The sequence below is a fragment of the Sciurus carolinensis genome, chromosome 3 (assembly GCF_902686445.1).
Source record: "Sciurus carolinensis chromosome 3, mSciCar1.2, whole genome shotgun sequence".
In the NCBI taxonomy this organism is placed as follows: Eukaryota; Metazoa; Chordata; class Mammalia; order Rodentia; family Sciuridae; genus Sciurus; species Sciurus carolinensis.
The window spans coordinates 41,362,829-41,387,155 of record NC_062215.1 but is presented as its reverse complement, the minus strand read 5'-3'; the positions used below and the strand labels follow the sequence as shown (position 1 = coordinate 41,387,155).

The following is a 24,327-nucleotide window of genomic DNA, read 5'->3' as shown; positions in this document are numbered from 1 at the left end:
ATGGGAGACTGAGGCAAGAGGATCAATTGAACCCAGAAGTTTCAGTCTAGCCTGCTCAAAATTGTAAGACCCCATCTAAAAAAAAAAAAAAAAAAAAAAAAAAAAAGAGAGAGAGAGAGAGAGAAAGAAAAGAAAAATTTATGGCAGAGAGTAATTATTGACTTATTTTCTGGAGCCTTCCATCACGAGACCTTGAGGCCTTGGGCAACTTCTTGCTTTTCTCTATTTCTGAAGAATTTATTCTGGGCATTAGGAAGCAAAGCCCTACGCTCCAGTTTCCTCCAGCCATCCCCAACTTGATATGCTCTCTGCAGGCTGCAGCTCCCTGGGCCTAATGAGGGACCTATCTGTGGCAGGCCTGCAGGAGTATAGAAAAGCAGGGCCCAGGACCCTGACTGATGAGGGCCATTGGAGGCACAGCCTATCTGCAGGGTGCTGTGAGTGCCACCCTCAAATTCTCAGTGAACAGGGAGAAGACGGGCCTGATTGGCCTCCACCAGCAGCCACAGATGCCCTGCCTCTTTTCTAACCATTTGGGGGACAGGAGGTGTTGTGGAGTGGCTTTCCTACCCAGCCTTTCCCCAGACCACCTGCCTCTGCCTTCAACCCTTACCCTGTTCCGTGGGACTCTGCAATTGCCTAATGCAGGGCCAGGCATTCATTTCCCTATGGAACAACAGCAGCAACACTGAGCTTCTATTATCTGGGTTCTAACCCACCCTTGCATGGTCTGCTCCTGTCTTCCTCTATGACTGAAGAATCCCTCCCATTCCCGGGTCCTGTGGGACTGAGGTGGGGTCTCTCTTCCTAGCCACCAGCCTCTGCACTGCCCTTGCCCCACTGCAGGTTGTTATAAGTGCTTAGGAATGTTCTAGGAGCATTTGAAAGAGACAGTAAGAGTCAAAAAAATTAGGGCTGGGGATATAGCTCAGTCGGTAGAGTGCTTGCCTTGTAAGCACAAGGCCCTGGGTTCGATCCCCAGCACCAAAAAAAAAAAAAAAAAAAATTAGTAAAATCTTTTAAAACCTCCAAAGTTTAAAGAAAAACATGGAGGGATAGACCAGCAACAGTTTTTTTTTTTTTTTTTTTTTTTTTTTTTTTAATTATGGCTTTAAAAAAATTGCAGGGACTGGGTGTGTATCTCAGAGGCAGGGCACTTTCTTACCACGCATGAGACCCTGGATTCAATCCACTGAAGAAAAAAATTTTTAAAACTTTTTAAATTGTTGAGATGAGACTGCATTATGTTCCCAGCCTGGGCTCAAGTGGTCCTTTTGTCTCAGCATCCTGAGTAACTGGGACTAAAGGTGTGTACCACCACACTGGCTGTGTCCACTTTCTTACTGGGGATCAGCTAGGATAAGTTTCATTTGTCCAGTTCAGAAAAACTACATGCTTAAAACCAGAATGGTCTTTCAACCTGACTCTTAGATTATGTCTCAGTGACTAGAACCTTGCATGTAAGCCTCTGTAATTGTGCTAGATTGTAAGTGCTTTGTTTGGGGATGACTAGCAAACCTGGAACCTTTCACTCCAAGTGTGCCGGTAGTTTTAGTAAGGCGAGTAGATGAGGGGAAAGAGTCTCAGGGTGTAATCCCCTTCCAGTAATCCCCTTCCAGTGTGTTTATCTCCCCTTTACCCATATGTTTTAATATAACTCTAATAAACTGAACTAAGAAACATGTTTTAAAAAATATAGCTCAGTGGTAGAGCACTTACCCAGCTTGCATGAGGCCCTGAATTCAATCCTCAACACAAAAAAGATTATTTTGTATTTCACATTTAGTTCTACAATTAACAAATCCATTTCCTTAAGTACTTTGCATTTATTCCTCGCTCAACTTTGTTCTCTTTGACCAACATCTCCCCATTCCTCCCTCCCCACAACTTTTGGAAGCCACCATTCTCTCTCTTCTGTGACATCCATTGTCTTAGATTCCACATATAAGTGAGATCATGCAGGTTTTGTCTTTCTGTACCTGGCTTATTTTGCCTAGCTTGATGTCCTATAGGTTCATCCATGGTATCACAAATGGTAGAATTTCCTTCTTTTTTAAGGTGAACAGACTTCCACTATGTGTCTACTCCACATTTTCTTTACCCATTCATCTGTTGGTGGGTGGTTGGCTTGCTTCCACATCTTGGCTATTGTGCATAGTGTTGTGGTGAAAATGGAAGTACCTTCATCAAACTGATTTCCAAGTTCTTAGGATGTCTACACAGAAGTAGGATTGCTAGATCTGAAATTGATTTCTGTGTGTAGTATGAGGCACCAGCCAGGTAACCTTTTTTTCCATGTGGATACCCAGTTGATCTAGAGCCATTTACTGAAAAAGCAATTCTTTCTCCACTGCACGGTACTGTCACTCCTAACATTGACCAGGTAACTTATATCACGTGGGGTTCTGTTTGGGGGCTCTCTTTGTTCCATCAGTCAGATTGTCTGCCATTCCATAAATATTGCCTCAGTGACTTGTATTTTAAAATTGCTTTCAGTAATGTTCTGTATAAAGGTCTTATTATGAAACTTCCACCGTTCCTCTCATGTTAGGAACACAGGTTGATGAAGGAAAACAGGTTTATTCAAAACCATCCCTGAGGAAGACAAAAACATTTTTCTAAAATCTTCATCTTCTGCGGCTCAGGGGCATGAACAGTTTATTGTTGTTTATTTTTGGTTTTGTTTTTTAGGGGAGGGTTGGCAGTAATGGGGATCGAACCCAGGGACACTCTATTCCCAAGTTACAAGCCCAGCCCTTTTTATTTTAAGACGGGGTCTTACTAAGTTGCCCAAACTTGCCTTTAACTTTTAGTCCTCCTGCCCTAGCCTCCCATCCAGTCTTCTTGTTTTCTTGTGATACTGGGTATTGAGCCCAATGGCTTTCTATCACTGAGCTACATCCCTGGCCCTTATTTTTAATTTTGAGACAGGTTCTATTTAAGTTGCCTAGACGGGCCTTGAACTTGGAATCCTCCTGAGGTGGCTTCCTGAATTGTTGGAATTATAAGAATAGCCAATATACCTGTCACACAAACAGCTTTTTTGAGAAGGAAAAGAGGGTGAAACTAGGTAGGAAAGACTTGACCATTCATCTCATTCTACTACAATGCAGGAGACAGGTTTGTGAAGGAAAACAGCTGTCATTCAAAGCTGGCTTTATGGACAATAGATGGGACTTTTTTCTTTCTCAAAGCTTCATCTTCCAGGACTCCAGGAAAACAGAAAACTTTTATAAGAGAGAGCACAGTGGGACCAAAGGCAGAAAATATGTACGTGTAGATTTAGCTAGACTGCTCATCAGAAGTTTGTCACAGTCTCAATCCACCCTCCCTCATGGGGGAGGGAGAGCAGAGGGAAACCCTTCCTTCTGAATCAAAAACAATTCAGATTCATATCTTTAATTTCATAGAGAAATGAACAAAATGGGATAAAATGGGACAAAAGGTAGGAAATCCATCCTCTGCCTCAGTCTCAGTCTTTGTTGCTGCCTTATCACATCAGAGGGAACATCAGCCTCCTGGAGGGTAGGTAGAGGAAATAAATTCAAGAAATACATCTTCCGAAGGGAAGATGGAAATAGTCTTGAAATTGTTCTGCCACCATCTCAGATACCTCATGTTATATGTTTTATGGTTTTTGAGACATAATAGCATTATTAAATTTCATTTTTATTGATTTTATGTACATATATAATTGAGTTTTGATTTTGGTTGGTGGTGTTGGTACTGGGAATACACAAAGTCCTTTGTGCATGCTAAGCATGAGCTCTACTACTGAGCTGTACTCAGCCCAATTTTTGCTTTTTGATGCTATATTCAGTAACTTCGCTAAGTTAATTTGTTCATTCTAATAGTTTACCTCTAGACTTTTCTGGATTTTTTAGGTGCCCAGTCATGCTATATGTGAAAAATATCAGTTTTTCTTTTTTTTTTTTTTTTTTAAGTAATACACTTTTTTTTAAAGTTGTCAATGGACCTTTATTTTATTTATTTATATGCGATGCTGAGAATTGAACCCAGTGCCTCACACATGATAGGCAGGCACTCTACCACTGAGCTACAACCCCAGCCCCAGTTTTTTTATTTCTTATTTCCTAATATTCATGGCTTTTATTTTGTTTTCTTATCTCATGGTGATACTGAAAACTTGGTCCTTGTCCCTGGTGCTGATCCAATAATGAGGCAAGGTTTTGAGAAAAAGGAAAGAGAAGTTTTATTGATTTGCTAGCAAATGAGAAAGGCAACGAACTCATATTTCAGGGAAACTGCAATTCTAACTGCCAGGGGAAACAGGGCTTCATAAAAGGGGCATACAAGGGCTAGGCTTCAGGTATGCCTATCAGAAAACATAATTCATATCTAGATGGTAGCCTTGAGAGCCATTTCTTAGACCTGCTGTTACCAAACTCCTAAGTCTGGATTTTTTTATTCCTGTGGTCAGTGACTTGAAGGACACAATAAACACAGGCTAGGACAGGAAGAATGTTAATGTTGCTTCCCCAGCATCTAGGGAAGAGAAGAGGAAAAGGAGAAAAGAGAAACATGTCAGTTTTAAAATAAGCCACTGGTGGTCAAGCAGCAAGGTTTATGTCAAAAATAAAAACTGGACCCCTATTACATGAAAGGTACTAGAGTAGAAGTGGTATTAGCTGGCAGGGTTTTTGTTTTATTTTGCTTTGTTTTGTCTCATTTCTGAAGGTCATAGTGTTTCAGACTGTGTATTATGTGTGAAGCCTATTTGTTGCATCTTTTTCCTTCTACTGGGGCTTTGGGTTCCTCCTCAAGGCGTAGCACCCCAAGGCCAGGACTCTCTTGGCTTCCTGAGGCCCCTCAGGGCATCCTGGTTATGTGAGCCATACTTGGTTGTCTAAACTCCTTGTGCAGGCTGAATATACCTGTGCCCTTCCCCACCTTCAAGTCCTACTTTGGTACGTGGTTTCTGTTGTCATGGTGGTTGGAAAGGCAGGAGGCATTATTGGTTGACCAGAGGAAGCAGGTAAGCCTGTGTCTCCCTGACACCCCCACAGGTGTACCCAGACACTGGCTACATCAACTACGACCAGTTGGAGGAAAATGCCCGCCTCTTCCATCCAAAGCTGATCATTGCAGGTGAGGAGTGGGGTGAACAGTGGTCTTATTCATAGGCAGTGCACATGCCTATTACAGAGGATATGAACAACAGTTCCATCATGCCCGAGTTCACTGCTGGTTTCTGCCTTGGATAGCTAAGCTTCTTGGCTCCAAGTACATTTTTTTCTTCAAGGACATATTTGTATTTGCCACCATTAGTGCTTGGTGGAATAAGATCTGAGGCTGTTCTGAGAGAAATATTTAGAAATGTTAATCCCTTCTGACTCACTGGGGTTGACTTTTACAGGCCATCTCGACCACCATGACCTTGAAGAGGCAGGTCACAGTGGTTACCTTCAGCATGAAGATGTTTTTTGAGGGCATTCTCCATTTCTGTCTTACAGAGTTTAGAGCAGAAATCTTCAGACTTTCTTATCTTCACAGCCAGAGGCCATTTTGTAGATTTGCACTGAAGCTAACTTGGCTGCCCTCAGGCATCTTTAACTCTACTGTCATTCTCGTCTCAGGAACTAGCTGCTATTCTCGAAACCTGGACTATGAACGTTTGCGTAAGATTGCAGATGAGAGTGGGGCATATCTCATGGCAGACATGGCACACATCAGTGGGCTGGTGGCAGCTGGTGTGGTGCCCTCCCCTTTTGAACACTGCCACGTGGTGACCACCACCACCCACAAGACCCTGAGAGGCTGCCGTGCCGGCATGATCTTTTACAGGAAAGGTGAGCTTTTGAGTGTTGGGTAGATGGGTATTGGGACTGACATGTTTCCTGTGGGAGTTCAGGTTTGGTTGAGGAAGCTGAAAAAAACTCTGACCTGGAAATTCTTGAAAATAATAGGATGCAGTCCCTTAAAAAGCTACTTAGGAAGGAGTAGTGACAGGCTTTACAGAAAGAATCTACAAAGACGTCCTGAGCAAGAATTTGGCCTCATTCCTGTGTATCCAGGTGCTAGGAAAACAGAAAGGAAATCAATAACCACTGTGTGTTGGAATGACACAGACACTGGTGCATGAACCTTAATACAAATTCAATCATTTTAGTGGGGAATTTCCAGTACTTTATAGCCTGTCTGTAAGCATTTGTGCTCCTTATTTTTGGATTCCTATGCCTGGGAAAACCACTTGAATGGTCAGGTCATTAGTTAGTCAGCCTGTGCCCCAGCCTCACATCAGCAGAGAAGCCAGCCCTCTGATAGCTGCATTACTCTTTCCTCCCATGCAGGGTCTCCTTGCCCTGCGCCAGCCAGGACTTGACCCAACTAGGTGCCCACTCAGTATCCCTGAGCCCTCTTGCCCCTGTGCTCCACTGAGAACCTTCTTCAGTGGGGTTGATGTTTCTGAGTCAGGTAACCTTTCCCACCTGCCTAGGAGACATTTCATTTCTGCCATTATGTGTTAATGTGATTCATTAGACCCACTGCTGACTGACTGGAGCCAGTGGACCAAAGCAAATCCTGGCTCTACCACACACTATGTGGTCCCAGGCTGCCTGTGCAGCTTCTCAGTGCTTCATTTCTTCACCTCTATAGTGGGACTGTAGTAACAGCACCTGTCTCTATGGAATGCCATTTGGGAGATGAAATGAATTTACACAAAGTGCTTAAAGCAATTCTTGGCTCCCAAGACACTCCATTTGGGTTGTGGATGTGGCTTAGTGGTAGAGTGCTTGCCTGGCATGCATAAGATCCTGGGTTCCCCATCAGTGCCCAAAAAAAAAAAGAAAAGAAAAGAAAAGAAAAAGCAACAACTCCATAGAGATTAAGTTATTACTGACTAAATATTTTCTCAGAAAGAAACCTTCCCTATGAGTAGCCATCTGAGCATTATCTTGATTAGGTCATCATCTTGTACATCTTTAAAAAATGCCAAAGGCATGTGCTTTGTTATAGTCTCGTGGAGAGAAATTTCTGTCTTTTCAGCTTTAAAGCTTCATTATAGCTTTATGGAGAAATAGATGCCATCATAGGCAGCAGGTGCTGAAGCTAGTGTTCCAGTCAGTCATCTATCCACCACGTCCTATTTACAAAGAATCCCAGCAATTCAGGAGGCTGAGGTGGGAGGATCTCAAGTGTGAAACCAGCCTCAGCAACTTAGTGAGGCTTTTCTCAAAATAAAAGGTGCTGAGGATGTAGCTTAGTGGTAAAGCACCCCTGGACTCAATCCCTAGTACAAAAAAAAAAAAAAGCAGCAACAGCAAGGGCCCACTCTGCTCCACAGCCTTACAAACCAGCTGTCCTCACTGCCAGAAGTTAAGGCCATACTGGTGCTTACTATCCCATGGACAGTGTAGATTTGAGTCCAGATAGGGAGAAGACAGAGGGTCAGCTTATAGGACTGCATTTTGATGGTATTCTTTACCCAGGAGTGCGCAGTGTGGATCCCAAGACCGGCAAAGAGATTCAGTACAACCTGGAGTCGCTCATCAATTCCGCTGTGTTCCCAGGCCTGCAGGGAGGTCCCCACAATCATGCCATTGCTGGTAAAGCATCACCAAATGTACCCCAGAGCCCTTGGGTGTATCATCAGTCATGGTGGCCTCCCATGGTTCCTTATTTCCAACCTGTCCTCCAAAAGTGTGTGCCAAGACGTCTACACTGGGGAGGGAACTTGGGGGATCATCACTGTCCAGGAGATGCTAACACAAAAGAAAAGGTTTACTCTTGGGATTGGTACAAGATGAGGATAGGAGGGAAGTAGTGTCTGCTCCGCTCATGGCCATCCTCAAGTGAAACTGTGGGTCAGGCCAGAGCCCTCTTTGAGAAATAACAAGGAAGAAATCAGAAGAGGGCACAGCAAAGGTTGAGGAAGATAAGATCCAAACCCTGCCAGACAAGTTGCCTTTCACTGACGGATCCTGCCTGTGGAGGTGAAGGCCCCTGTGTCTGACCCTCATACCCCAGGGCCAGATTGATAACTCCTGGGTTGATTCTGTGACTACCCAGCAGGCTCTCATTGATATATTTTTTCTGTTTGGACAAGTGACCTAAGACATCTGTGATGGTCTGAGTCATCCCACTGTTCTAACAAGGTGATTAGTGAAACTTGGACTGAGGAGCTCAGGATGAGATGTGGCTTCTTGGTAAAGAAGGAGGTGATCTGAGAAAGCAGTCAGTGGTGGAATTGTAGACATAAGCATATGGGAGGCATTGGGAGCCTAAGGTCAGTTTTCAGGTTCTCTGTTTGCACCTGCACACTCAGTATCCACAGTTCCTTCTACTCTGGAATGCTGGGGTCATCCAGTGCCCAGCCACTGTTCTCACAAAGCCTGAGTGGAGGCTCAATGATAGGACTCAGGTGCATCGATTTTGCATGATCCTCCATTTTTTGTATGTGTCCATCTAGTAAAGGAGCCCTCAGCACTAAACACAGGTGCCAGATGAGTCTGGATGGTGCAGGACAGGGCTGTCCCTTCCATCCAGGCACAGACCTGAGCGATCAGCCTAACTTGACATCTACGTACCAACTTTTGGGGCAGCTGAATGTTGATTTTCACACATTAAGCTTATAAAGGACTATGAAATCCATCTTACTTAAAAAAGCTATCACACAGTAATCTCATTAGCATTGAGTTTCCATTCCTAGAGAAAGCTTACCTCGAAAGCAGTTGTTCAGAGAAATGTTTCCTTAGTAAAGTCTACAGTAATCATAGGGTTAAAGAAATGGAGCTGGGAGTGTAGCTAAGTGGTAGAGCACTTACCTAGCATTTGCAAGGCCTTGGGTTTGATGCCCAGCACCACAGAAAAGAAATATATTACTGGTCACTGTGGTGCATGCCTGTAATCTCAGCTATTTGGGAGACTGAGGTAGCAGGATTGCAAGTTTGAGACCAAATTCAGCAACTTAGCAAGATCCTATCTCAAAACAAAAAAATAAGAAAGCTCAATGATAGAGCAACCCTGGATTCAATCCCCAGTATCAGAAAAAGAAGAAATACATTATTTTGGAGTAAATTGTAATCCTCACACCCTTAGATGACATTGCAAAGCAAGGAAGCATCAGGGAAAATGAGGGCTGCTTTTGATTCATCATCTTTCAATTCTTTCCTGCCTTCCTGACCCATCGTCTCCCTATTCAGGGGTTGCGGTGGCCCTGAAGCAAGCCATGACTACAGAATTCAAGATCTATCAGCTCCAGGTGGTGGCCAATTGCAGGGCTCTGGCTGAGGCCCTCATGGAACTGGGCTACAACATAGTCACAGGTACAAACGCCACATGATGTTGGGTAGGCCTGCTTTCTTCATGGGTGATCAGAATGTGACCTATAGAGTGTCGGCTCTGGGCACTGCCACTGTAACAACTCTCACCTCCTTGGGAGGAAGCTGTTAGGCCCTCAGGTGGAGGGCCTCCTTTGTGGCCTCCCTGTTCCTTATGCCTTTTCAACTGTTGGATGGGCCACACATGATAATAGTAGCTGCTATTCGTTACCAGCATGAGGACTAGATATCCTCAGAACAGCTTTATAGGGGAGTACCTGAAGTTCACCTAAGAGGTTGGGCTGCAGCCAGCACACTCCTGTAGGTGTCAGAGCCAGCACTTGAAATTGGGGGGACCCAATACCCTTCTCTATACTGTCTCACTCTGAAGTCAGGTCATGGCAGGCTTTCCCTGCTAGGAGGGAGACCCTGTTTGGCTGTATTTTCCTCGAGAGTTGGCTTGCCAGAGACTTGTTTACTTTAATACAAACCCTCTGGATCTAATTGACCATGAATGAGGTGGACTTCCAGGTGAGGACCCCACTCTGGCGTTGCTACCCATGTCACAGACACTGCAGGTTCTTCCAAGGAAGACGGCGTTTTCCTCAAATGTCAGTTGCCATGAGGAATGGTGGCTTTATTATGCTCACAAGGCTGTCCTGTTTGTAGCCATGGTGGTCCAGAAAGGTGGGTCGTGGCATCTGTAGACTTAGGGGCTTTCTCCCTCTACCCTGTCCTTCACTATCTACAGATATTCCAGAACCCACTGTTTAAGGAGTGGGACTCCTACCAAATTGCATCCATTAGTGGCAGAGGTGGCAGGGGCTGGGCAAACTCCACTTTAGTGGCCCGGGGCAACACCCATCCAGCATGTTCTACTTCGTGTCTTCAAGATGTTGAAAATCCAATACCCAATGGGAATAGAAATCCCAATGTGGACTGTGGCCTTCCACACCCCTTAGATCCATTTCTCAAGCCTGTTGTGCAAGTGAATCCCCTAGGAATCCTAGTAAAACACAACTTCTGACACAGCAGGTCTGGGATGAGGGCTGCATTTGTAACCAGCTCCCTAGTAGCACTGGTCTGGGAACTGCCCTTGGAGTTGCAAGGAGTTAGGTCCTGTTCAAAGCCCTGGTATCAGCAGTGTCTTCCACCTTTCTACATCCCAGGTCTGCCCTGTCCCTGGTGACATCTTTTCTCACTGCTGTTTGAGATGTGGTACAGACATCGAAGCAGATAATAGCTGTGAATGTCTACTTTGTGCCTGGCACCATGTCAAGCACTGTGTACAGTATCATGTTTAAATCTTGTGACAGCTTTTTGAATTATTGGTCTTTTTATACAAATGGGCATCTAAGGTTCCAAAATGTTGAACTGTCTGACAGAATCCACATTGCCAGTCAGTGGACTCAGCCATGGCGCTCCAAAGCTAAGCTGTCAACTTAGTTTCCCCTGGCTTAATGAAAGTTAAAAGTGGAAAGACCCAGGGGCTCTGAGGAGTTTCAGGACCTTTGGACAGGTTCAGACAGCTCTGTTGGCATTGCTATCCTCCTATGTTAGTCAGTTTTCCACCACTATAGCAGATACCTCAGATGATCAGCCTGTAAAGAGAAAACATGTCTTTTGGCTCACAGTACTGGAGGTTTCTCACCTACAGTCCTATTGCTTTTGGGTCTGTGGTAAGGTAGCACACCATGGCAGGACTGGTGTGGTAAAGTATATCCTCACTTCATGACCAAGTGTCAAAATAGAGAAGAGGAAGGAGCTGGGTTCCACTGTTCCCTTCCAGGTCACATCCTCAATGACCGAAGACCTCCACTAGACCCCACCTCTTAAAGGTTCTACCATCTCCCAAAAACATCACATTGCAGACTAAGCCTGTAACACATGAACTTTTGTGGGGCACTTAAGATCCAAACCATAACATCTGTACTACTTTGATAATAGAGGCTGAGTATTCCTAATCCAAAATCAAATTTTCTGATCATAATGTAGTACCTAAAATATTTTAGATTTTGAGTTTGTGGGTTTAGGGATACTCAAACAGGAAAGTCTACCAAATCGTCTGAATGTGAAAAACTCCAAATCTGAAACCTCACGCATTCTCAACTATCAACACCACAGGGTTTGGAATAAAATGAACAAAAGTCTAGCTAGTAGTGTCTAACACCAAATGTGTACTCAGTGAGTATGGTGGTTTCCCCTCCTGGTAGTAAGTTGAATCTCCTACCCAACACTCTAGTGTTTTCTTAGAGGAGCCTTTAAGATTGGTGTCAGAGAGGCTCTGGTGTGGCTCAGTGATAAGAGTCCCTGCCAAGTATGATCAGGGCCTTGGGTTCCATCCCCAGCATGGCATAAAAAATCAGTGCCACTTAGGAAATTTACAAGTTATTTGTCAGAAACCAGAAGCTGCAAACACATGGACCCAGAGGAACTCTAACCCTGCTGTGTTATGTCATGTCATGGGTGGCAGTAGTCTGAGCCACAAAAGCCACTAGATGTTTTACCTGGCAGCCATTATCCCCAGCCCCGCAGGGCATCTTTTCTTGTGGGTAAGTGATATTCAAGGCCACATGATAGGTGCTTACTCTCCCACCTCCTTAGCCTTTGCCTCCTCCACCAGCTGCCCAGTTTCCTTCACTTGGTTCACAATGAGCCTCTTGTATTCCATCATGTCCAACTCTGTTTCCAGGTGGTTCTGACAACCATTTGATCCTCGTGGATCTCCGTTCTAAGGGTACAGATGGTGGAAGGGCTGAGAAGGTGCTAGAAGCCTGTTCCATTGCCTGCAACAAGAATACCTGCCCAGGTGAGACTCCTCTTTGGTCTTCTTTTCCACACACACCGTCTGCATTTCTTCCAGTCAAATTTTATCTGATGAAAGTATTTCAGACCTCAGATCATTGGGAGACAAATACACCATGCTAGGGGGCAGTTAACCCTGGGCATTCTCCCCATCCATTCCTTTGGATTTGGTTCTTACCCTGTAGTGAGCAGAAAGGAAAAGGCTGATAATGGAACCCTGTGTGGTACAGGCTTTGTTGAGAGGCAAGGTCTCTTGGAAACAGGCAGCATTTCTCAATGTATAATAAAATGGTAACATATTTCAATCCTAGGCAGATGTTGACCTTTTTAGGAGGACGGGATACAACACAGGAGACTATTTTGCATACTGTTAAAACAGAATAGCCAAAACATGATCCTGCCTCTTTGTGCCTGTTACCGCTAGTTTTTTATTTATTTTATTGGTTTGTTATTGTTGATGTTTTAAGACTGGGGATTGAACCCAGGACACTCTACCACTGAACTATCCCACCAACCCATTTTCATTTTGAGACAGGGTCTCCCTCAGTTGCTGAGTCTGTCCTCAAAATTGTGGTCCTCCTGCCTGAGCCTCCAAAGTTGCTGGGATTACAGTTGTATGCCACCACACCCAGCTTCTGCTACTTTTAAAATCAGCTATATTCTTCACAACTCTTGTTATTCTTGCTAGATCAAGCCAGGATCCTCAGGCCAATTCTTTTTGCCCAAGTGTCCTTTTTAAATGTAAGTCAGGTGCAGTAGTGTACACCTTTAATCCCAGCTACCCAGGAGGCTGAAGCAGGAGGCTTACAAGTTCAGAACTAACCTTGGCAACTCAGCAAGACCTAAAATTTTTAAAAGGTCTGGGAATGTAGCCCCACAGTGGCAGAGAACTTGCCTAACACATGAGACTCTGGGTCAGTCCACAGCACTGCAAAAAATGAATAAATGCCCAAGAGCTCTGAGTTCAGCTTAGGGACAGAACCCTATCTGTCTTGAAGGTGACAGAAGTGCACTGCGGCCCAGTGGTCTGCGCTTGGGAACCCCAGCACTGACATCCCGAGGACTCTTAGAAAAAGACTTTCAAAAAGTAGCCCTCTTTATCCACAGAGGTAAGATCAAGATTTGGCATGTCTGCCACATTCTACTGTATATGAAGTTTCTAACTGTGCCTGAATACCTGAGACCCTGCCCCTAATGATATCTATGTAAAGGCTAAGTGATGGAAACAAGGGACACAAAATCACCCTACTAAATCTTATGTGAGAGATATGAAGTTTGTCCCTCCCAGCTGGGGACATCGTGGCAGTTGTGCTTTGGCTTTCAACTGTCCTCCCCTTTGGGGTGGCAAGCGTGGGGTGGGCCCACTGGTGAGTGACTATGTCTTATGGCACAGGGATAGAGCTGACTCTGCAAATTCAGAGCGACGTGGGCTCGAAGGCCACACTGAAGGAGTTCAAGGAGAAACTGGTAGGGGATGAGAAGCACCAGAAGGCTGTGCAGGCTCTCCGGGAGGAAGTGGAGAGCTTTGCTTCACTCTTCCCTCTGCCTGGCCTACCTGACTTTTGAAGCTGTCATCCTACTTCCTGTACTTGCCTTGGTGCCACCATTGCACACTGGAAGGGCAGTCAGGGGCACTGCCCAGGGAGTCGCCTGCTTGAGGAAAGATGACAGAGCTTGCCTCACAAGGGACCTACTAAGTGCCTCTCTGCCCTTTTGAGGTTATTTCTTTTAGACTTCTCATTTTCACAAATTGAAATTTATTTAAATCTGATTGTTAGTAATCTGGGACAGGTTATTAAGGAATTTAAATTTGAACCTTCCTCAACAGTTGAATATAATTCTAGAAAAAGAAAATACTGTATAGCCCTTTAGGGTTAATCATTTAGACATCTGTACAGGACAAAGCTATTAGAAAGATTGCAATATTTTCCTCTGCATTCTCTGAGTTGCTGGGCTTTCCCCTGACTTGCTGTGACAGGTAAGAAATGCCCCAATTCATAGCTTATAAATGCTGCCCACTCTTCTGTTTTGTTGCCCAATGGTATAGATGCCAAAGGAACACTGAACTGTGTCCATTACAACTAGAGAGGGTAATTCTGAAACTTCTGTGCTTTAAATTATGTTAGACAAGTATATACAAGGGGTACCCAGTACAGTGGGAGCATATGCTGTCAGCACCTCAAAGTGTGTCATAAAAGGGCTGGGAGAATATATCTCACTTGTTAGCATGCACAAAACCTCATGTTTGATCCCCAGGATCAAAAATAAGTATGTACAAATGGTCTCTTCCACCTTCTACCCAGTGAAGGACCCAATCCCTTCTTGGTTTGAGAATCAGCCAGGGGAAAGAGGCTTTCCTGCTCCACCCCAAGATAACCAACTCCCTCCTATAATCAGGAACCCAATGTCACCTTCCCAAACAATCTTTTATTTTTCACATAGCTGAAGTGCAAACCATAGTGACCATTAAGCACAATCAAAATTTTAACCACAGAATGTCTACAAGAATTATAGCTTTAAAAAATACAACCAATTTTTATATTTCAAAAATAATCTGAACTCAAATAAATTAATTTCTTAAAAAGTCTACTCCTTATACTGTTTGTTTGGCATTTACTCTGGTTAAACTCTTGTGCAGTAAAACACCTGTGAGATGCTGTCAATGTATCAGTCCTACTCCTGTTCCAGCCACTGTGACAATTGCAGCTTGTGGGGTTGGGATGCACATTCACAGACACCACAGGAACATGCAGTAGTAAAATAGCTTTTTAGAAAATAACAAACAAGAGTTCATCACAGATTGTGGTTCTAGCTGCAACCTTAAAAACGGCATTTCTCTCCATTCAACATGCAACTCCAGCTATCCAGTGTTTGCCAGCCTGGATATGGCTCCCTGGGGTCCTGTCTTGCAGGTGATGCTCCTTGTGACCTAGCATATAGTCTGTTGGTGTTTCTTCCACCGTGTGTAGGGACAGCTGCAGTGTTCTTCATGGTTATGGGTGACACGCCAGTCCCCATCCCTCTGCCTCTGATTTAGGAGCTCTTGTACTACCTAGGTAGTTTTAAATTCAAGGGCTTAACTCTTTCTCAGCTGAAGATAGCTGGACAACCCCAAGACCCTGTGTGAAGCCTCCTTTTTGGAGCTGAGAAGTCCCTCCTGGAAGCTAAGCCCATCCCAGCAGGTTAACAAGCTGCTGAGTGCTCTTTTCCCATCCCAACATCCCTATCCACTCTTGCAACCTCCTTCTGAAGCTTTATCCAAACCTTAAAAGGCTCAGAGGTCAAGGGAGGGAGTCAGTACTTATCGTGCCCTGCCTTATCAGCTGAGTTTGACTTCACTTTTCCAACCAGAAGTAGAAATTTGAACCTTTTTAATTTTTTGCAGTCTGTTAATAGTAAACCTAAAGATTCCAATTGTCACTTCCAGTCATGGTCCTGGCTGACCTGGCACTACCTGCTGTGCAGGGAAGGTTCAACATGACAGCACAAGACACTGGCTCACATGCATAGTTCAGGTTGTGGTGTAAGACATGCATGCGTTCAGCAGTGGCAGATGAGCAGTCAGTATGCAAGCAAGATGTCCAGGGAGTGGAGGACTGCTCTCTGCCTCCACACCACATGGCTCAACTGCAACAGCCCTGGGAACTAGGGTGGAATCTACTGGCTTTCCTAGGATTTTGAAATGGGGCTTACTGTGTGGGGTTGCAATCTATAGTTTTGCTCCAGCACCTGATCTGAAATAAGTTAAAAAGTTAGATGGGGAATCACAGTCCATTTCCAAATTTGGGAGCAATGTAACTTCAGCCATTGTAAATTATGGAAGAGTCACCCATTCCATTAAAGTAGCAAGATTCCTAGGGAAAGTGTGAGGCGGGAGACAGCAGCTCAGGCCAATGTGCCTCTCCTGCCCCACCTGCTAGAAGGTTGTGAGCTCATCTCTAAAATGGAACTTCTGAAAGTTACTAGTATATTAACTGGCAGCCTGATCCGGTGGTTCTTAACCTGTGGACTGCTTTAAAAATTGTGGGGGAGGGAAATAATGGGTTGGAGGTCCAGTTGAAACAAACCTCAGACAACTAGTTTTAGTACCAGGACCCTCAAAGCAATAGTTAGGATTAAGTAGTAAGGGGCACTAATGTTACCTCCTTTTTTGGGAAGTATTGTTTTTAAATGTCGTATGAATACTTCAGATAAAAACTCTTGAAGACATCCCATTACAAAGGTCTCCATACCCTCATGGTGCATAGATGGGAAACTTCTGGAAGGTTGATCCCTCCAAAGTGGAGGGGCTAGGGAGTGGCAGAGCATTGGTATTAATTAATTGCCTCTGCCCAAGCTATGACTCAGTGTCAGCACCACTTTCAAGATCCTTTAAAAGGAAGCACACTTTGTATCAAATAAGCCTTTGAAACCACTATGTGGAAAAGGTTAATTTTTAACCAAAATATAAATTGGGAGTTCAACCACTAGTCAGTGAAACCATCTCTGCATAATGAAGAACCACTCTGAAGAAGTGTTCCTTTTGCCATTTCTGTGACTGTGGCTGCCCCATGGGCCACCTATTCTATTTATGGCCCCCCAAGTCTCTTGCCTTTTAATCTCTGAGCTGCCCTTGAGGCTGAGTGCCAAGCAAGTACCCACAAAGGGACTTCCACATATGACCTCTCAGTGCATGGCTTTAGCTTCCAGAAAGCCAAATGTGACTATTCATCTGAAAGCTCATCTTCCACCTTTATCAGTTCTCCTAGTGAGCACAGTGTTAGCCACGAATTTCTGTGCTGGTGTGACACATAGGAACACAACTGCAAAGGTGCCAGTGACAGTTTCCCAGCCAGTCATTTGGACTCCATAGACCTTCTCTCCCTTCAAGATAAAATATCACAAAGTTATGTCCTTGGAGGCATGAGAAGATAGCACTTAGCCACTCAGTCAGAAAGCAAGGTAGCATCTGGAATATGATAGGAGGAAACAAACAGGTTGAGGGATCACATGAGAAGATAGTCAACAGATGTTCCAGTCAGAAGTTGCCTAGTGACCTGTGAACATGTGTACTGAGCACAAGGACAAAGAAAACTGACAGTATACAGGCAGTGCCATCTGCCACAAAAGGTTTTCAGTCATAGCCTCAGAAGCAAAATCATACACACTGTCACAGAAATGCAGACCTAGACTGGAAGCCAATGGCCACAGTCAACAGGCCACATGTTTATGTCAATGACTTAGATAAGAAAAGTGACGGTCAATATGAGTGATGTGACACAAACTTTGGTCACTCAGCTTCCACCAGCAGTCTCTGCCCCTCAGTGAGAAGTAGACCTGTCGCCCTCCATCAGAGACCATGATGGTGGCATAGCATGACAGAGCAACCAGGGCTCAGCAGATGTACACACAAAGCTGACTCAGGTCCAGTTTACTGCAGTTTTCATGGAAAAAAATTTAAAAGTAGTAATACCCAGAGTTTTCTCCACTAAGGGGAAAAGAATGCTTAAAAAAAAAGATATATTTTCAAGGCTGTGAGACCCCCCCCCCCCATCTGCACACCAGTGGCAACAGTGGAAGGAGCCCTAGGGAGGCCATGCTGGCTGCCATCAGTGGGACAGCTGAGGGGACAGGGACCACAGGGTGTCTCCTTCCCAGTCTCAAATGCCTTCCTTGAAGGGGGACTCACATGGGGATGATCATGAACTGTGGAGACAGGTGAGCACAGCCTTCCAAAAGGTAGGTCCTCAAAGGGAGAGCTGTATGGGAGTTGGTCCAGGAAGACCTGCCATTTCAGTTCTTGCTGGCCAGGATGACACCCACACCAGCCAGCTGAACAGAACCCTACTGTGCCCCACCCAGTCCAGGAGATCCCATGAGAGGTAGTGAAGTGGTTGCAAAGGTTTGCCATGGGTGGCTACTGGAGTATACCTCTACCAAGTCCCAGCCTGTCTGTAGAGCTTCCTAAGGGAGTCAGTATTCCTGCACTTGGGCTGGGAAGAGCCAGTGGGTGGCCCCAGGAAAGCTGCTGGCAACTCATCTCTTGCACAGTGTGATGGCTTCATGGCCCCATGGCCTGCTCCATCTGCAGCTCCCAGAGCAGTCGTCATGCTGGCTGTGGTCTTCTGCACCTGCTTCACATCTGGGCCTAGTGATGACCATGAAGAGTGATCTCTAGGGGCCATTCACAGGCATTTTCTTCCCTGGTGGAGGTGAGGGCAGAAGAAGAGGCTGCTCATGACCTTTGGGGCCCCAAAAGTAAGCATTTCCAATCCCCAGCTGGCCAGAGCTCTCTCCCTCCAATTTCCTTCATTCATGGGTCTTCCCTGGGATGATGGGCTCCAGAAGGCCAAATAGAGGGCCACAGCAAAGGTCTCAATGAGGCAATGGATGTTCTCTCATTCAGTTTTCCACCAAATCACCAGTTAGCAGGCTGCTTCTTTAGCCAATTTTGCCATCTTGAGAGTCCAGCGATGTTGAATGGCCAGTGTTTAAACCTCTTCCCACCAAGGACTAGGGCCTTCTCTCCCCATCCAGGCCACCAGCCCCCTCTGTAAGCTAAGGACACCCCCTGTTTGGGCACCACTGCACCAGGGAGCTATGGAAACCTGTTACTGATATTCCAAGTGCCTTCAGAGCCAGGCTCCCACCTCTACCCAGTTCACCTAGCAGGCTGCCCAGAGCCACATGGGAACTACAGCTGCCACCACTGTTTTCCTTCACCGACACCACCAGAGGGCTCAACAGTCCAGCTCAAGCAACCATCTGGTCATGCCAACCCCTTCCCTTCCCATACCCTAAGTCATAGGTCTTGGTCACAGCAGCTGGGACCAACTTCAGATTTTATACAAAAAGCTGGGGACATAGTCAAACCTGAGCATAGGGTGGCTGGACCCAGGAGACTCCTGCATGTAGTGTAGCTTTAGCAGCTCAGCCAGGTACTGAACCACCCTGACATCTTCATTTACCAGGCCCAGGTTCAGCCTCAGGAAGCTCACCTGGCGGCTGGCAACCAGCTCCTCCGTCTCCTTGTCATGGGCAGGCAGGTGCAAATGGTGGCAGAAGGTGTAGAGAAAGGCCTTGGAGCACAGCTGGGTGAGCATGCTCTGGACATGCAGGTAGTAGGTGCTGCCCCGCTTGATCTGAGTGCGATGATCTGCCAAGCGGGGCACCAGAGTGCCCCTGTACAGGGGGCAGCGCAGGGTTTTGTTGTCCAGGTCCAGGATGCTCGTGTAGCGGCTATAGCGGCTCAGGGCATGGAGGGTACCCGCACTGCCAGGGGAGGCCACTCTGAAACAAACAAGTCAAGGTAAGGAGGAAGGGCAGGGATCAGGAAGATGGAGGGGCAGACACTATGATCATGAGGCTTGCTGTCTCTAGGGTAATTCCCACCCAGCCAGCACGCACTGGCTCCTGTAAGAAAAATCTGATCATTAGGCTCTTCAAAGGTCTCCTCACTACCCTCATGACCAAGTTCAAACACCTTGGCTTGCTCATAAGGCCCTGTTAAGTCTGAATCCTCATCTAGTACTTACTTGAAGAGACTTTCCCTAGAGCAGGCCAAGCATTTGTGGGGCCTCAAAATCCCCTTCCTATTTGCTCTGCCTACAGTGCCCTCTGAGCTTGACTCATGCCTCTTGGGCTTGACTCATGCCTATTTAAATCATGTTCATCCCTCCCTGAGCTGCTGTGTTCCTCTGCTTCTGTGACCCTGGTCAAGCGCCTTACCCCAAGCACTTCTCTATGATAGAGATAACAGTTCCTGCTGTTATACTCTTCACTGGGTCACTGCAATGATAAAATGAGCCACCTTAGTATTGTGACTGGCCCGTAGTCAGTGCTGCTTACCATCATATTTACAACTTTAAACTCAGCCCTGATCGTGGTGACTGCTGTTTACTCATCTCCCCACTTCACAAGGAGCATCACCATCCTAGAAATTCCAAGACTAGCACTGATTTGGTCTCATCCCTCACACTGCAGGAAAGCAGTGTGTATTCCAGGAGGGAAGGGGTGGCTTACCTTGTAATTTTGGCACTAGGCAGTGCCTGGTACTTAGCTGTCCTCATAAATATTTGGCAAATGACCATTTTTCTTAGAATGGCGTAGTGACCCGCCCAGAAACGGGCCAGGGTAGGGTGGTCCCAGAATTCAGATCTGAGAACCCCTTCTCCTCCAGGGGGCAAAGACAGGGCTCACAGACCAGCAGCCTTGCCTGGCACCCTCACCTCATCATTCATGGATCATTGCCAACCTTTTAAATTCAGCCAACTTGGCTCTCGGAACCCCTCTACAAGGCACTCCAGGAAACTACCCGAGCCATTCGTCATTCTGAGTCACCCTGGTCCCAGATAAGCCATCATGTGTTGACAGATTGATGAGCTGCCCCTACTTGTGTCTTTTAGAGTCTCTACCTCTGACAAATTAAAAGTTGGGAGGAGAGGAATAAATTGGAGAACAGAGGGAGGTGTGTGTGAGGGATACTGACCCATCATTCCACAAGTAACAGCAGCCAAAAGCAATCCAGGAAAGCCTTTCCTTTCAGGCAGACCCAGTAGCAAGGACTGGATGGTTTCCTGGGAGGCCCTAGAATGGCTCATCCAGAGGCCTACCAGGTACTCAGCCATGCCTGGCCCCTTGGTCTTCCTGACCCAGTGACTAGCCAACCCACCCTCCTGTTCATGCAAGCCAAAGACCCAGATCATTCTCCAGGCACCATCCCCTCACTTCCTGTGTGTCACTAAGTTGCTTCTTTCATCTTCTCAGAACACAGAAAGCATCCCCACTTATCTCCCTGAATGCCAATGCTCTGGTAACCTGTCTCCTCTCCTGAATATGAACTCTTCCAGAGCAGAGGTCTTGCTCAGGTACCTCCAGCTTGTCCCCAGAACCTGCTGGCACAGCCTGGAGTGGATTCTCCAAAAGAGATTCAAGTCAAGAAATGGCACTTGCTGCAACACCACCCACCACCCCAAAAGTCTAATGCAACAAGGGTCGAAGTGAGGTCTAAAACTTCCACTCCAGGGCAAATAAATAGGGGACTCAAGATGGTGGCCTTATTGGTATTGGGGACCCATTGAAAGTCCACATTCTTATGCCAGACCAAATAAATAAGAATCTTCAGGGTGAAAGCCAGGAATCTATGATTTTTAAAATCCTCCCAAATAATTCTGACACAGCAGGACAGACTGGGGTTGGCAACCACTTAGGAACTATGCCCCCTCCCCACCCAGACAGTAAAGGAAACGGAAGTCAGAGATAATGACTTGCCAAAAGCAACACTATGAGTTGGTGTTGGGCCCTGTTTAGAAACCAGGTTTCCTGATCCTGTCCATGACACAAATCTGCCTCATCTCAAACTAACCAGGGCCTTTCCCCACCACCTGGAGCCAGTTACCTCTGCAGGCCAATAAGCTTCCACTTCTGAAAATCCATAATGTGCAAAGGGGAGGAGACCCAGTGCTTGACAGGTTTGGCATAGCGGCCATAGTTGGGAACAAAGATAGACAGTGCCGTCACAAGCTTCCTGACTATAGTCTCGTCTTCCCCCAGGACCACTAGCGTCCTCCCACTGAGTAGGGAGTAGATAGCTGGGTGGGCAAAGGGGTACTGGCGGATGAATTTTAAGGCGTTCTGGCCAGCCCGCTTTTTATGCCTCTCAGAAGATGGGCCAACAGGATGAGCAGAGGAGGGAGTCCTGTCAGAGCTGGTAGAGGCCACACTGCTTACATAGCTGGTGGTATCCGAATAGTTGTCCAAGCTGGTCTTACTGACATCCCGGCTAGCCAGCAGATAGCTTGGGTCCAGCTCATAAGCTGGGAATGCTTCGCAGTTGTCTTGAGAAGAAGGGTTGGTGTTTTCCACTGCAAAGTCCACATGGAACCCTTCATCCTTTTGCCTATAGCGCTGTGGGGGGATACTCACCACACCATCCTCATCAGAGAGAGTGTGGGCCGGAGTGGGGAATGGCACCAGCTTACCATCACTCTCTTTCCCAATACAGCAAGAGGAGTCTATTTGGGGTGGGGTATTTTCCAAGTTGCCCTCTCCAGCCTCACCCAACTCTGGTGGACTGATGCTTGCCTGGAAATGGATGGCCCCCTCATTATCTGCATAGGATTCTTCTTCATTAATGGCACTTGGGTAGCTGGCCTTAAAGTCATCAGGGATGAGGGCTTCAGAAGGACAGGTGCTCAGTACTTCAATACTGTCCTCACTGATGGTCCTGTGGCTAACTGCTTTGCTTCGGACCACCAGGGGGCTCAATGGTACTGTGAGGCTGCCCTGGCTGTCAGACTTAGACAGCACAGAGGTGGACTTCTCCGTGCCCAGAACCTCAATGCTTTCACCACTGCTGATACTCCCTTTCATATCCATATCCAGGTAGTCTAGGTTTTCCTGGGGGTCAAAACTGCTTGACTCTGTCACCTCTACTTCCTTGTATTCCTCATCTCCAAGTTCCTGCTCCATCTTGATCAACACAGACTCCACACTGGACTTGTAAGAGCCAACACTAATTAACACTTTAGGAATTGGGCATTCTTCCAGAGGTCTGGAAAGCAGCTTGTCTTGTCTGGGCTGAGAGGATACACACTCTTGTTTCTCCACCATCTTGTCATCAACCTCTACAAAGTCTTCAAAGAGGAAGTTTGTTATGTGCTGTTGTTTTAGAAGTGCTCTATCAATCTGACTGGTCAAAAGGTAGCACAGGTCTCCTCTGAACATGTGCTCGATGTGGCTGAGCTGGGCCAAAGTCTGGGTGAAATACTCAGTGTCACAGAGTTCCTCCAAGGTCTTCAACTTCTTGTCAAAACACTTGGTGGACTTTGCTTTAATGAGTTTTGGGATGTAAGCTGGTCGGCAGGTGTAAAGGTCTGTGTCATCAGTCTCATCAGGGTTAGAGGTTACAGGTGCCTGGTTGGCCTGATCCTGGGTGTGCTCTATCTCACCAGAAGACAAGTCAGACCCCTTCACCTTCCGATGAGGGTATGAGCGGATCTGCTTCAGCAGGTCTTGATGTTCAATGATGGACTTCTCCACGCTGGCCAGTTCATTGGCTTTCTCAATGGCCTGAGATGAATAAAAGCCTTTGTCATTGGCTTTCTTCTGGATCTCTGTTTCTGTGTGCAGCACTGTCCTAGTGTAATCCAAGTCTTTCAGTTTTTTTTCAAGTTCTCCAGCAAATGCCTTCCTATTGCCTGTCTTCAAGCATTCAGATGCTTTGGAAAATTCAGCTGAAAGCTCCTGGAATTGCTGCATGATTTTATGCTGGTCTGCTGAGATATAAGCCATGCAAAAAGGCCTCACAAAGCCACGGGCCTCCAGGTCATACAGAGTGAGGTGGTGCACATATGCAAAGGCTCCTTCCTTGGAGTCTCCCAGCACCACCTTGGAGTCCTCCACAAAGTTCAGCTTGGGGTAGGCAGAACCCGGAGGATGGCCCACAAAGGAAGCCTGGTAATCCACAGACATGATCCGCAAAGAGAAGTAATTGAGATCAAAGGTACCAAAAACTTTGGTGTCATTAGGGATGGTCAACAAAGGTTGGGGTCCCACCTGCTCAGAGAACTCAGAAATAAGGATGAAATCCCTGGAGAACTTGGCCCCAGACAGTTTTGACCATGGGTTGGCTCCCTGGCTGGCAAAGGGGAAAAGCGGCACTGAATACTCCTCCGGCAGGGCTGGCTCATTATAAGGCTCTTCCTCGTATTCGTCTTCTTTGGTGAAGGCCACCACGTCAGGGGCGCTGATCATATTTCCTGATAAATGGAGAGAACATTGAGAGGAAGTGAGCAGCAACGCTGGGTTAATCAAGGCGGCGAGACGAGGCCTCGGAGGGAGGAAGGGAAGTCCTGGCTGCCTTCTTCAGGCCTACAGGGGTCCTAGGCTGCTTCTCAGGCACGCCTCGGCTGGAACTCCCCCAGCCCCCTCAGAGATGTAGCTCCTCTGGAGCCCTCGGAGGCCTCATGAACATCAAAGGCCCAAGTGATCAAAGAGATTGATTGCTCGCCTCTTTCTCCGGCAAGCAGGGCCAGCGCAAGGAACCTGCAGCGAGCGAGGTCACCGGCACTCCCCCCGAACACGCTGCAACAGCAACAGCCCCAGCCCTGGGTCGGGTGCCCAATGCAGGCTGCGAGTGGCGGCAGGAGTCAGCCAAGGGTTGCCGCCCCCACAGCCAGAGGGCAGAAACCGTCGCGGCTCCTTGGACGCCACAACTTCGAGCCAGCTACCGCGGTGCCGCCATCTTGGTATCACATGACTC

At 46.5% G+C, this 24,327-nt stretch overlaps 2 protein-coding genes across 8 annotated transcripts in view; one reads left to right on the top strand and one right to left on the bottom strand.

The window, feature by feature from the left end:
• Positions 1-14,682, top strand: part of Shmt1 (serine hydroxymethyltransferase 1) — a 26,230-nt gene extending 11,548 nt beyond the window's left edge. For all 4 annotated transcript variants that reach the window (XM_047546687.1, XM_047546688.1, XM_047546686.1 and 1 more), the window contains 7 exons: positions 5,028-5,109; positions 5,598-5,810; positions 7,452-7,568; positions 9,165-9,287; positions 11,974-12,090; positions 13,085-13,195; positions 13,480-14,682. In XM_047546687.1, the coding sequence (XP_047402643.1) occupies positions 5,028-5,109; positions 5,598-5,810; positions 7,452-7,568; positions 9,165-9,287; positions 11,974-12,090; positions 13,085-13,195; positions 13,480-13,652 (936 nt within the window). In that variant the 3' untranslated portion in view covers positions 13,653-14,682. The remainder of the gene's footprint in view (positions 1-5,027; positions 5,110-5,597; positions 5,811-7,451; positions 7,569-9,164; positions 9,288-11,973; positions 12,091-13,084; positions 13,196-13,479) is intronic.
• Smcr8 (SMCR8-C9orf72 complex subunit) lies at positions 4,200-24,327 on the bottom strand. Of its 4 annotated transcripts, none has more exons than XM_047546684.1 (3): positions 21,463-24,327; positions 19,064-19,355; positions 4,200-4,506 (listed from the first exon to the last, which is right to left on the bottom strand). In XM_047546684.1, exons 1-3 carry the CDS (start codon positions 23,817-23,819, stop codon positions 4,486-4,488), a joined length of 2,670 nt encoding a protein of 889 aa, XP_047402640.1. In that variant the 5' UTR covers positions 23,820-24,327; the 3' UTR covers positions 4,200-4,485. The 4 variants fall into 4 exon arrangements, with proteins under 4 accessions (XP_047402640.1, XP_047402639.1, XP_047402641.1 ...); XM_047546683.1 differs by lacking the exon at positions 4,200-4,506 and adding an exon at positions 12,113-12,265; XM_047546685.1 differs by lacking the exon at positions 4,200-4,506 and adding an exon at positions 14,494-18,268.

What these genes read in the sequence shown, in the direction of transcription:
- Smcr8 (XM_047546682.1), bottom strand. Translation starts at nt 23,819, where the DNA reads ATGATCAGCGCCCCTGACGTGGTGGCCTTCACCAAAGAAGACGAATAC. An exon ending in AAGCTTATTGGCCTGCAGAG is followed by an intron (nt 19,356 to 21,462) that starts GTAACTGGCTCC and finishes TGTTTGTTTCAG; the next exon opens with AGTGGCCTCCCCTGGCAGTG.